The sequence below is a fragment of the Stomoxys calcitrans genome, chromosome 1, assembly GCF_963082655.1.
Source record: "Stomoxys calcitrans chromosome 1, idStoCalc2.1, whole genome shotgun sequence".
NCBI classification, from domain to species: Eukaryota; Metazoa; Arthropoda; class Insecta; order Diptera; family Muscidae; genus Stomoxys; species Stomoxys calcitrans.
Genome location: NC_081552.1, coordinates 74,940,872 through 74,955,190, shown reverse-complemented (window position 1 = coordinate 74,955,190; position 14,319 = coordinate 74,940,872). Strand labels below are relative to the sequence as shown.

The 14,319-nt window shown below is 36.6% G+C and overlaps 1 protein-coding gene across 1 annotated transcript in view; it reads left to right on the top strand.

The window, feature by feature from the left end:
• Window positions 1-14,319, top strand: part of LOC106085513 (ATP-binding cassette sub-family G member 1) — a 195,304-nt gene that overhangs the window by 72,010 nt on the left and 108,975 nt on the right. The window contains exon 2 of the mRNA XM_059364286.1: window positions 1,879-2,386. Coding sequence (XP_059220269.1) covers window positions 2,305-2,386 — 82 coding nt within the window. The 5' untranslated portion in view covers window positions 1,879-2,304. The remainder of the gene's footprint in view (window positions 1-1,878; window positions 2,387-14,319) is intronic.

The following is a 14,319-nucleotide window of genomic DNA, read 5'->3' as shown; positions in this document are numbered from 1 at the left end:
GTCTATATTTATTCTGTATATTGAGGATATTGGCATAAGCGGATCACGAACGTCCTGAACGACTCGTTTATGTCTGCATGCTCTAAAAGATATGTTTGGGGCGTTTACGCCACGAAAAATACTAGCCTCCTCAAATTTTAAATCTCTGTCAGAACATGGAGAACAATGAAGCGCCAGGACCGGATCTCATAGCAAGCAATGTTCTAAAATTGCAATGATTTTTAATAAGGCTCTAAAAGACCGTATTTTCCCAGTATGGAACAGAAACTTACACTTTTACCAAAACTAGGTTAGAAACTTGGAGAACCACAAATCATCTGCTGGATACGCTAAGAAAATGTCTAGAAAGAATTATCGATAATATATTAGAAAAAGAAGTTAAAAAAGTAAGGCTCCGAAAGACGATATGGCTTCCGCAAAGCTAGATCAATAGTCTATGCAATCAGACTCATAACGAAGACAGCCAAGTACGCCATTATGACACAGGGCAAAAGAAGAATGTAATCTTGACATCAAAAACGCATTTAATTCTGCGAGCTGGAAACACATTGTTTTTTCATTAAGAAATATAGATGCTCCCGAGTACCTTATAACAATAACAAAAAGTTATTTCTATTGTAGAACAGAGTACTATGTGTCGACACTAATAAAGGCGTCATATAATGTAACCTCTGGAGTGCCACATGGATTTTTACTTGGCCCGCTTCTGTGGAACATCATGTATAACGTTATACAATATTTAGACTTAAATTACCAGAAGAAGGTACAATCGTTGGATTTGCAGAAGACATTGTCATATTAGCCCAGGCAAGTCACTTGGATGAAGTAGACGCAGTACATGCAGTTTTCACATGTCCAAGACACGCCATAGGTCGCAACACACATTTCGCTGGAAAATCTCAAACAAACAGTGAGATTGTCACTGATATCATTTTTGATTGCTGAAGAAATTGTGTTTGCGTTAAGAATTCATTGGAAATCACGTATATAGAAAGGGCAAGGCCGCTGAAACATCCCTTCATGACCTAGTCAGCTATATATACTAAACATTGAGTTTGAAAAGCAGCCAATCATGAAGGAGCTGAAGACTTAAGCCATCTATACTACAGTAAGTAAGAACTTACTTACTTAGTAAAAGACGTATAACGGCATGCTTGGGATCTGCAGATCTACACAGGTGGGTCAGCAGAGGGACAATTCGAGGAAGTTTTCCGTCTCCATTACTTTGAAAAATAGATGTAAAGTAACCGACCTAGGCCAACCACCTAACTGACAGTCAAAATATCCTGGACTCATGCTGGATACAAACTTAACTGAAGCTTAAGCACTCAAGCAAGGGGTCAAAAAGCAGCAAACGCAATTAACTGATGCAAAAAAAGCCATTCTTTACCGTCTGTAATAGACCATTTACCACTATGCTATCCGTGATAGTGTGTGTAGACTGTGTCTTGTTGCCTTGGAATTTGGATTTTGGATTTTCGCGAAAATAATTGCGGAAATTTAATTTTATCAAAACTTCGTGATTTTTAAAAGTTGAATTTAAACAAAATTTCTGGTATCTTAATGTGATTGCATTAAAATTTCTGCTGATATTAATATTTGTCATAGATTGTCTTCATCAGAAAGGTCATTCTTTGTCCTAGGAGGGGAAAGCTACCCATGCCGTTTACAAAATTTTATGTAATCCATAGACGGTCTAAATATGACCATGACCTGCATAAATTACGTCACAATGTATTTTGTATGCCATGTCTTTAATCTATTTGTACCTGTTACACAGCTGAATCACTCTCGGTGTTTGAAATACTTACAAAAAAAAATTAAAATAAACCCATTAATGCTATAATAAAAATGGTAATTTTCTCACTTTCGTTCTAGGTGCAAGGTGGTTGCTGCAAGTGTAGAAGACAACGGATTTGGACTTTACATATAAAACATATAAAAAACAAGTGTCAGTGGTGTCCAAGTTTTGTGTGGACGAGCATTTAAATGTCTTAGAAGCGTCTTTGTTTTAATGAAGCTCTTTTTTGCCAGCGTCACGTTAGCGGCGTCACCTCACACTCACCGGAGGTGAAGACCTTTGATACCATTAGTTCCGTGCAAAAGTAAAGCAATATAGCCAGAGTATCACAGTGAAACAGCGAATAAGAAGGCGCAAAAAAGAACACCAAGCAGATATTCTTGGGGAAGATTTCACCTTGTCTCGTATTTGCATCACAATCAGCCAAGCAGCTGCATCCTCAGTCATCCATTCTTTCTATCTATCCATCCATTCGTTCAGCTTTGCTCCTTTGTGTCATTGCCATGGAATTGTCAGCGTTGAATCCAACGAAAGATGTGGAATTTCAAGATATCTACTATACAGTCATACAAAGGAAAAACTTTGGTAAGTTTGTGATGCAAAATTTATTGTGACTCATGACCATCACCTTATTTACTCGTGCAGTATACGGTCGAGAAAAATTTCGACGAATAGATCTTAAACTTGACAGGAAAAAAGTATATCAAAATATTTAAAGATATTATAAAAAAAAACAAGTACTAATGTTCTAAATTCGGGCGGGCAGAATCTTGGGAACACACCACCATGCGTTCTGCTGAAAATTTACACTTACACTGAACTTTATTGAAGAAATAATTTCACTTAACACACTACGTGAATTTCAGCCAAATAGGCCAACAATTACGGCTTCCATGGTATCAACACGTCAAATCGGATGGGGGGATCCGTTAATATGGGAGCTATATCATATACCGATTTTGACCATATTTGACGTGATTTTTGGAAGTCATAAAACACGTTGTGCAAAACTTCAGGCAAATTGGATAACAATTGCGGTATCTGGGCAATCCAGTGTAAAATCGAGAGATCGGTTTATATGGGAGCTTTATCAGGTTATACGTCGATTTTAACTATACACTAACAGAACACTATGTGCAAAATTTTCAGCCTAATCGCATAATAATTGCAGTTTCAAGTCAAATGACCACTTTATATGGAAGCTTAACCTAAATCTGAACCGATATGGCCCATTTGCAATCCCCAACAATAAGAAGTATATGTGCAAAATATCATGCGGATATCTTTATTCGTTCAACCGCTATTCTGATTTTCATATACAAAAGGGCGGACGGGCATGGCCATATTGACGGGCATGGTCATATTGAATGTCAAGACGATCAAGAATATTATATTCTTTATGGGGTTCCAGATCAATATTTCGATGTGTAACAAACCGAATGAGTAGATTAGTGGTGGTGGATATTATAATAATTGATTTTAAGCTCACAAGGTGTTTAATTGTGGGATTGGTTAAATGGCTGCCATATCCTTTTATGGATCAATATTGGCAGCAGTTGGTGTTAATATTGGATAACATAAATCACCGTTGTATTTCAACCAAATCGAATATTGAGCTCGTCTAAAATCAAAATCTGTGCTGCCAAGAACTAAAATCGGTATATGAAGGTTATATCTAAATCGGTAAAAACTTATCGAGCTCACTAAGCAAAATCGGAGCAACGAATGAAAGCATGGAGTTTGAGCATTCCTCATGACATTGCCTGGCTGTCACGGCTAACAGACACCGGTACTTGGGTGGGGACACAATACCATAAATGGAAAACAAATAAGGATTTTGTAAGAGAGAAGTTTTAAAGTGACATAGTACCTCACAAATGTCGCCAGTACTAGGAGGGGATAACCATGGCTGACATTTTTTTCTGATGCTCTCGCCAGGTTTCGAACCCAGGCGTTCAGCGTCATAGGCGGACATGCTTACCTCATAGGCGGACACGCTAACCTCTATTATATTTATCCATCTTCTCATTTCCCTGAACACCATCGAGTTCGGGTACCCAAGTCAACGCTACACTCACAGAAAAAAGTTTGCAGACACTGTCTGCTGAATATTAGTAGTCAATTTTGCTGATATTGTAGCAGTAGTTCTGCTATTGCTGTATACTACTTCTGTGTACTGCAATTTAAGAGTCTCAGGCTTACTGCTGAAAAATCTGCTGCTAATTATGAAAGGGGCTAGCAGAAAAAATAGAACACATATGTAAATGTGTGGCTTAGTAGATGTATATAATCACCACTGAATTTATAATTTCCATAACCCTTTTTATACAAAAGGCCATACCAGCCATGTGCACATTAGTAGAGCAATAACAAAAACTGCGAGCTAGCTCCGCCACATTTTTTAAATTATTTTTTTTTTATTAATCAAACATCGCCCACCCGAGCTTTACATTGATAGATTTGAACATTTTCAGGTTTTTTTAATACAAAAATCAATATTAAAATCTAATATAAGACTATCATTTCGCAATGTATGCCAATGGATGGATCAGGTAGCTTCTTAACAGTAATTGTCCACAAACTAAAATCATCTCTTCCAAAAAAATTTCTAAAAAAAATGCCTAAAGTAATCCCAACAAGTAACAAACAACCATAAAAAGTAGCATACAATTTTTTCAGAAGACTTGTGCACTCAAACAGCAGATTCTGATAGTTGAAATAGCAGTATGAAATGTTTGCTATTACAGCGGCCCTATGTTTGCTGAAACAGCAGTAATGTCTACTTTCCCATTTTCAGCAGACAAAAACTGCTGTTTTAGCAAACATTTTTGCTGTTTTGAATAACAAATTTGGTTGAGTGTATGTCATGAGTCTAAACATTACGGCACGTATTTCGAACTTACTGTTCTTGAATACTGAGTTTCGAGGATGTTCAATTCCTTGATGGGTACAACCTTGGGCACAATATTAGTAGGCTGTATGTACCCTTTGCTTAGCTCTACCTCAGCAGCTCCAAACTTAACTCTTACCCCCAAGCCAAGAGCGGTAGGTCAATGTTGCATGGAATAGTGTGCCACGAAAGCCTCGTGATATGCTACATAAAAATATCACCAGCTTCATGTGATATTCTTATATAGCATATTGTGTTGCTCAGCATGAATGCGATTCCGACAGAGTGAATAAAACCAGGGCCTGGGACCAGAAACCAACAGCATACAGATCATGCACTCCGGAATATTTCTATCCCACTACGAAATAGACGTTTAAACCTCAGGAGACAGCCACTGGCCGATGAAGATTTACGTCGGGTCTATATAATGCGTAGAGCCGGCAGCCATAAAATTGGACTTCAATTGCAAAATATATCTATTGGTTACGTACAGAAACTCGTCATGATAATAATTGACAAATGCTCAGTTTTTTGTGCAATTTATTTATTATGACATTATACCCTACACCACTACTGTGGTACAGAGTATTATAACTTAGTGCATTTGTTTGTAACACCCAGAGGGAGGGATGCTAGACCCATTGATGGTATACTTATCGACTTAGAATCAATTTCTGGTTCGATTTAGCTATGTCCGTCAAAATTTGACAGGAAGGATTTTTTTTATTGATTTCGATATTACTGATGAAATTTATAGAAATCGGCCTATTTGCACATAAAAAGCCGTAGTTATTACTATTTTGAACATATTTGCTCGAAATTTGATATGGATTGTTTTATAACCCACCTGAAAACCTCCACCGAAGTCCATTAAGTTTTGTTCAGAATAAAATATAGCTCCCAATTTCCACTTAAAGTGTTGGTTTAGGGTATTATATAGTCGGCACCGCCCGACCTTGCCTTTCTTTACTTGTTCATTCTAAATCTGATCAAAATATCAGCATTATTCGATAGGTTTCATAGTCCATCGGAAAATAAAGAAATAGCGCCACTCACTGGGTAACAACATTAAAATTCTTATCCGATTGGAATGAAATTTTGCACGACGTGTTTTGTTATGATATCCAACAACTGTGCCAAGTATGGTTCAAATCGGTCCTTAACCTGATATAGCTGTCATATAAACCGATCTTGGGTCTTGAGTTCTTGAGCCTCTAGAGGGCGCAATTCTTATCCGATTTGAATGAATTTTGTGCACGAAATATTTTGTTATGATATCCAACAACTGTGCCAAGTATGGTTCAAATCGGTTCATAGCTGTCATATAAAAAGATCTGAGGACTTGACTTCTTGAGCTTCTAGAGGGCGCAATTCCTATCCGATTTGGCTGAAATTTTGCATGACGTATTTTAATCTTACTTTCAACAACTGTGCCAAATAAGGTTCAAATCGGTTCATAACCTGATGTAGCTGCCATATAAACCGATGTGGGATCTTGACTCCTTGAGCCTCTAAAGTTCGCAATTATTATCCAATTTGTCTAAAATTTTGTGCGAAGGATCCTCTCATGACCATCAACGTACGTGTTTATTATGGTCTGAATCGGTCTATAGCCCGATGCAGCTCCCATATAAATCGATCTCTCTATTTTACTTCTTGTTTTGCCTAAGAAGAGATGACGGGAAGAGAACTCGACAAATGCGATCCATGGTGGAGGATATATAAGATTCGGCCCGGCCGAACTTAGCACGCTTTTACTTGTTTTTTTTGTTCGCAATAACACGAATCTATTTTATGTAAAAATGAAATGCCAATATAGAAATAACAACAGGTGCAAGTGGTAATGAAGAATGTGTTACGACTGATATTAACAATACCGAGTATATTCTGTAACAATTAAAAGTAAAAAATATCGATAACTTTTCGCAGATGTATTAAATATTCTTTGCTTTAGCATTTAGTCTACCACTCCCCAAAATTTAGGATATTTATTGTTACCCCTTTATTGGACTTGACTACCTATGCACTTCAATGCATTAAATATATCTGAACATCCCCCTCATACTTTGTAGCCTCAATTCAATTGAAGTTAATTTGAAAAAAACAATGTTGTTGTTTACTGTCGTTACTACATCTCAATGGATGAATGAATCTACCGATGATGATGATGGTCCACTGAACTGTGGCATAGATTAACTCACTCGGCGTTTGTTGCTTTTAATTGAGATCTCTCGGCTGGAGGTTTTAAAGTCAATTTATTCACATCCGTCTGTTGTATAAGGCAATAAATTTTTCCGCTACCGTATTTAGTGGATGTGTAGTCAGAGTTTTGGTTGGAGTTATTGTTGAAGTAATGGGGATGGCTGTCATGGTTAAACACTTAAGCTTAAAAATACACTCGAAAAATGCTAAACCTTTTATGGGCTTCAGACCCTTTATAGGGAGATCGGTCTATATATCGTCCGATCTTTACAATATCTGTCTCAGATGGCGGGAGGCTTAAAACAACTCACTTATTAACATTTCGGTGAAATCGGGTAATAATTAAAGCTTTTATGGGCGTCAGACCCTTAATCGGCATATTGGTCTATACGACAGCTATAACTAAACATAATCCGATCTGAACCATATTCAAGTCGGATATCGGAAGGCTTAGAACAACTCACTGTTTCAAATTTTAGCGAAATCGGGTAATAAATAAATCTTTTATGGGCTTCAGACCTTTTAATGGCAGATTGGTCTATATCACAGCTATATCTAAATATAGTCCGATCTGTAGCATATTTACGTCGGATGTCGGGAGGCTTAAAATAGCTCACTGTTTTAAATTTCAGCGAAATCGGGTAATAAATGCAGCTTTTATGGGCCTTAGACACTTAATCGGCAGATCGGTCTTTATGACAATTATATCTAAATATAATCCAATCTGAACCATACTTAAGTCGGATGTCGCGAGGCTCAAAACAACTCACTGTTTCAAATTTAAGCGGTATCGGGTAATAAATAAATCTTTTATGGGCTTCAGACCTTGTATTGGCAGATTGGTCTATATGAAAGCTATATCTAAATATAGTCCGATCTGAAACGTTTTTGGGTCGGATGTTGGGAGGACTAAAAGTACTCACTGTTTCATATTTCAGCGAAACCATATTTGGGTCGGATGTTGGGAGGCCTAAAAGTACTCACTGTTTTAAATTTCAGCGAAATCGGATTAAAACTAAATCTTGTATGGGCTTCAGATCCTTTATCGGGAGATTGGTCTATATAGCACCTATATCCAAAAATGATCCCATTTGGCCCGTTCAAGAACTTAACCAGCGTGCATCAAAAAGACGTATCTGTGCCAAATTTCAGCTCAATACCTCAATTTTTTAAGGCTGTAGAGTGATTACAACAGACGGACGGACAGACACACAGACATCGTTAAATCGTGTTAGAATTTCACGACGATCCGAAATATATATACTTTGTAGGGTCGGAAATTGATATTTCGATGTATTGCAAACGAAATGACTAAATGAATATACCACCTATCGTATGGTGGTGGGCATAAAAATACCAAGTTTACAATTTCAGGCGAAAAATTCCAGACCCTAGAGGTTCAAGAACTAAAATCAAGCGATTAGGTTATATGGGAGCTATAACGAGTTATGAACCTTTTTGGAACCCATACTTGACACAGTTGTTGGAAATCATGCAAAATTTCAGCCAAATTGGATTATAACTGCGTCCTCTGGAGGTTCAAGCATTCAAGATCTGAGGTCGGTTATATGACAGCTACATCAGGTTATAAACCGATTTGGACAATTCCTGGCATGGTTGTTGAAAGTCAAAACAAAATACCCAATGTGAAATTTCAACAAAATCGGATGAGAATTGCGCCCTCTAGAGGCAATATTTCAAGCGCCTAGATTTACTCCTTCGAAAGTAAGTGTGCTTTTGACAGACAGACAGACGGACGGACATGGCTAAATCAACTTGAAGTGCCAAGTGGATCAAAAATATATTTATATACAGTGACTCACATAATTATTCGTTTTTCTGTTTTCTTTAAATACATACGATTTTATGTAAACCTCTGGAAATTTTTGTAAAAATATTTTTGTCGAGATCCGTAAAGACGTTTATAAAAAAGAGAACTATACCAAAATCAGTAAGGAAAGGCAAAAGTCGGGCGATAACGACTGTGTAATACCCTACACCTACCCTACAAGTACAAAGTGGGAGCTATATCTAATTCAGAACCAATTTTAATGGACCTCTGCGGATGTTTTCAGACGGGTTATTAAACAATCCGTATCAAATTTCGAGTAAATAGTATGTTCAAACTTTTATAACTTCGGTTGCCAAATGACAACATTATTGCAAATTACCCAAAATCTGACGAACATATATATGGGAGATATATCTAAATCTGAACCTATTTCGACCAAACTTCTTTGATATTGTGGTAGTCGTCTAGGAAAGCGTTGTGCACAATTTTGGAAAGATTGGTCAAAAAATGCGCTTGCAGTGGCAATGCCAAATTTCGAGAGAATCGGTTAACTTTACAATTTATTGCAATATTTCTCAAAATTGGATGAACATATATTTGGGAGCTATATGTAAATCGGAACCGATTTCGAGTAAACTTCTTTGATATTGTGGTGGTCATCGAGAAAAGCGTTGTATAAAATTTTGGAAAGATTGGTCAATAAAAGCTATTGCAGGTCGCTCTAATAGTGAAAATCGGGAGATATATGCACTATCGGACAAAATAAAGTGCGGTTGTGTGCTCTTCTTCATTAATCCCCACTGTTTTCTTTTGCTGTTTTTTTATTGTCCCGTTATTTTTTGGAGTGCCTCAATTATTTCCATAAACATTTGAAATTTTTAAACTCGTTCCTTCAGGTTTCTGATGTAAAAGTATTGTAGTGTAAAAAAGTCTTCGCGTTTTTTATAAATCGTGTCCTAATTTTTTTTACAAAAATTTGTGGTAAGTTATCAAAACAGAATAATTGGGGGGGCCAGAAAAACTATTGCTTTGTATAAAATAAGGAAATGAAATAAAAGTTGGAAACAAATTATGTGGCAGAAATCGTAAGACGACAAAGCTTGAGGATGATCATATTGCAATTCTAGCAAAGAGAAATTCTTTTACGACAGTCAGAGGTATAAAAGAGAAGTTAGAATAAAATATTTCGACTCGAACTGTCCAAACAAGACTTAATGAAAGGGGTTTAAAAAGTGCCTTCACTAAGAAAAAACCTCTCCTACGAGCAGCCAATGAAAAAAACGACTGGCTTTTGCAAAAAAGTTTATTAATATGCCTGAATCATTTTGGAATAAAGTTATTTGGACAGACGAGTCAAAATGTGAACTAAACAAGTAAAAAGGCGTTAAGTTCGGCCGGGCCGAACTTTGGATACCCACCACCTCGGGTATATATGTAAACCACCTTTCGTCAAAACCCGGTGAAAAATGCATACCTTATGCCCCATAGCAGCTATATCGAAATATGTTCCGATTTGAAGCAAATACTAATAAGTACAAGTCATTGTTCAATTGTGTATAACAAAATATTTGTCTTTTTAGTAGCTAAATCTAAAAATAAACCGATCTGAAGAATATACGACACGGATGTCGAGAAGCCTAACATAAGTCACTGTGTCAAATTTCAGTGATATCGAATTATAAATGCGCCTTTTATAGGGCCAAGATTATGTCGAGATATCGGTCTATATGGCCAAATCTGGACCGATTTGGGCCAAGTTGCAGTAAAATATCGAAAAGCCAAACAAAACTCACTGTCCCAAATTTCGGCGAAATCGGACAATAAATGCGCCTTTACTGGCTACAAATCGATCTATATAGCAAATCAGGACTGATCTGGGCCAGATTGAAAAAAGTTGTCGAAGAGCCTAACGCAACTCACTTTCTCAAATTTCGTCGAAATCAGTCAATAAATGCGCTGTTTATGGGCCCAATACCTTAAATCGAGAGATCAGTCTATATGGCAGCTATATTCAAATCTGTACCAATCTGGGCCAAATTGCAGACAGATATCAAGGGGCCCAACACAACTCACTGTCCCAAATTTCGGCGACACCGGACAATAAATGCGCCTTTTATGGGCTCAAAACCTTAAATGGAGACATCGGTCTATATGGCAGCTACATCCGAGTTTGGACCGATGTGGGCTTAATTGAAGAAGGTTGTCGAAGGGCCTACCACAACCCATTGTCCAAAATTTCAGCAAAATTTTATAATAAATGTGGTTTTTAAGGGCCTAAGACCCTAAATCGGCGAATCGGTCTATAGGGGGGCTATATGAAGATATAGTCCGATATAGCCCATCTTCGAACTTAACCTGCTTATGGACAAAAAAAGAATCTGTGCAAAGTTTCAGCTCAATATTTCTATTTTAAAGACCGTAGCGTGATTTCAACAGACAGACGGACGGACATGGCTAGATCGTCTAAGACTTTTAAGCTGATCAAGAATATATATACTTTATAGGGTTGGAAATGGACAATTCGATATGCTTCAAACGGAATCACAAAATGAATATACCCCTATACCCCTATAAGGGTAAAATCGAAAAATCTTATACGTTCTGTAAAACATGGTGGAGGAAGCCTCATGGTGTGAGGATGTTTTTCCTCTTCAGGAGTTGGTAGGGTCGTAAAAATTTACTCTAAAATGACTGGAGAGCACTATGTAAATATTTTGGAAGAAAATCTTTATAGCAGTGCGGAGGAAATGGGCTTGGGAAGTTCATCTTTCAAAAAGACAACGACCCCGATCACACGAGTAAGGTCGTGTGCTTGGATAAATGCAAAGTGAATGGAGGGCAATTCCAACAAATACTTTGAAGAACCTTGCTTTAAGTATGCCGAAAAGATTGAGAGAAGTCATAACTAACAAAGCAGGAGCAACTTCCTACTAAATTTTAAAGTTGTTTTATTTTTTGTAATATTTGTTAAAGAAATGTTACCTTCGTCACTTGCAATTCCTTATGTGCCATATAGTTTGTATTATACATAGAAAATATAAAGTAAGAATTCATTATTAGATAAAATATTAACAGAATTAAAAAAAAAAAAATAAAACTATAATTTATAAATGTTTGAAAACAACAAATATATATTTTATTAAAAAAACTAAAACTATTTAAAACCGCACTTTATTTTGTCCGACAGTGTATATATGGAGCTATATCTAAATCTGAACCGAATTCTATGATATTCGCCAGCAATATCAAGAGTTAAAAGAAAATTATTCCTGTCAAATTTCGAGTTCAACGGCTAACAAATTACCATTTTATTCCATTATTACTGCAAATCGGACGAAGATATATATGAGAGCTTTATCCAAACCTGAACCGATTTTTTCCAATTTCAATAGGCTTCGTCTCTACGCAAAAAAAAGTATGTGCGAAATTTGGAAGACGATCGGATCAAAATTGCGACTTGTAGTTGTATACAATTCAATATGGACAGACAGACAAACAGACGGACATAGCTAAATCGAATCAGAAAGTGATTCTAAGTCGATGGGTATACTTATCAATAGCTTCTTTACGACACAAATTATCTCAAAATCGCAAAGTCTAGACAACAAAGCGGTAGAAAATCCTTAGTCACAATTTGAGTCCCGGATTGGATAACTCCAAAATTCATCTAAGTCAACCTTAAACAAGTGGTGCTGAAATAGTGAGACAAAATCACTCCAGAAATATGTCGAAAATTGGTAGAGTCGATGCTAAGACGGTTAGGACCATCTGTACCAATAAGGATTACCATATAAAGTACTAAGTGCGATCAATATATTGTCCTAACTTTGTAATAAATTTATCGACGAATACCTTTGTGAGCCAGATTTTTTTAGTTTTTGTCCATTAACAATACAATGAAGTAATTAATATATAAAATAGAAATAATACAATAAAGTTGTTTTTTATTTATTTCTTTTTTTTTTTTTTTTTTTTTGCATGGTTCGCTTCTTTCTTTACGTCTTTACGCATCTCGATAAAGATATTCTGACAAAAATGTTCATAGATTTACAAAAATTTTAATTTAATATATTTGAAGAAAACAGAATAACGAATACGTTTGAGAGTCACTGTACTTTGTTGGGTCTCAGATTAAAATTTCGATGTGTTACAAACGGAATGACGAAATTTGCACACTCCCGTCTTATGGTGGAGTGTTGCGCTTTGTTTGTTTGTTTCGTATGGACTCAAAAACGGCTGAACCGATTTTCATGAAATTTTCACAGATGGTAGAGTTTGGCCGCCGGTGAAAATAGGGCACATTTGACATTTGAAGGGAGTCCGCCCTCTCTCTCTCTTTTACACCAATTTTCAACCGGTCACCGATTTAAACGTAATTTTGTATCCCCTCTAATGGTAACACAAAAACACAAAGTTGCTACAAAACTTTGGGGTCCAACAACCAGGGGAGACGCCGCACCCCAAAACTTACTCAAACGGACATATTAACCGATTGGGACAAAATGGGTATCAAATGAAAGGTATTTATGAGTAGAGTACGAACTTGATATAAAAATTTGGACCCAAGTGTCGGGGGCCTCCATCCCCCAAAAATGGCATATTTACCGATTGGGACAATATGGGTATCAAATGGAAGGTATTTATGAGTAGAGTACGAACTTGATATAAAATTTAAGTCTCAGGTGTCTGGGGCCACCCTCACCCCAAAATCGTCAACCGGATATATTTACCGATTGGGGCAATGTGGGTATCAAATGAGAGGTATTCCTTAGTACAAATTTTGCACTGCAATCTGGGTTGACATAGGAAAAACTTGTGGATTTGTGAAAATTTTGAGTCCCAGGTAACGAATCGCACCGGACCAGCTAGTTTTTCATACATCTTTGTGCATCCGAATACCAAATTTTATATATTTTAAGACTCCAACTAAATTAAATTTTCTGTGAAACAAGGAAAAATAAAAGTAAAATATTACGACTCTTAACAAAATAACTGAAAATCTGCAATCAACCAGATAAACTTGAATTTGGCCCATCGTCAAAGGTATTAAAACAAATACACTGCAATTAAAATTATTTAAATGGCTGTCTAAAGCAAAATCCTCCATCTGTTGCAAATTTCAAATGCTGGATTCACTTGTTTGTAATTGCTCTTTGCAGAGTAACAAAAAACAAAACAATTATTATATATTTAAAAAAAACAAACAACGGAAATGCCGTTTCAAAATACACCACACAAAAAAAATTAACCAATGTTCAAAGTCATTCATCGTTTTGCGATTTTAACCCATTTCAAGTCTGGCAACTGGTCGACTGGCCGACCGACCTACCGACACACCAAAATCGCAACCTGAATCTGACGTTCACTGCCACAACTTTGTTTTTCATGCAGACATTTTGTAAATTTCAAACTTGTTTTTCATCTCAACGCATTCATAAAAATTGTTGCGCTGTAAGGCTTATGGGTAAGCAACAGTGCTGTGAAGTGTTGAAAAGTGTGCAAATCCATATTAGCCATTAACTCTGATGCAATGAAGTGAATTAAAATTAAACCAAATTTGGCAAACAACGCTGTAATTTAACCGGCTAATGTCTATAGTATGGCTAGTTGTGTACATCATGAAAGGAACTTTTA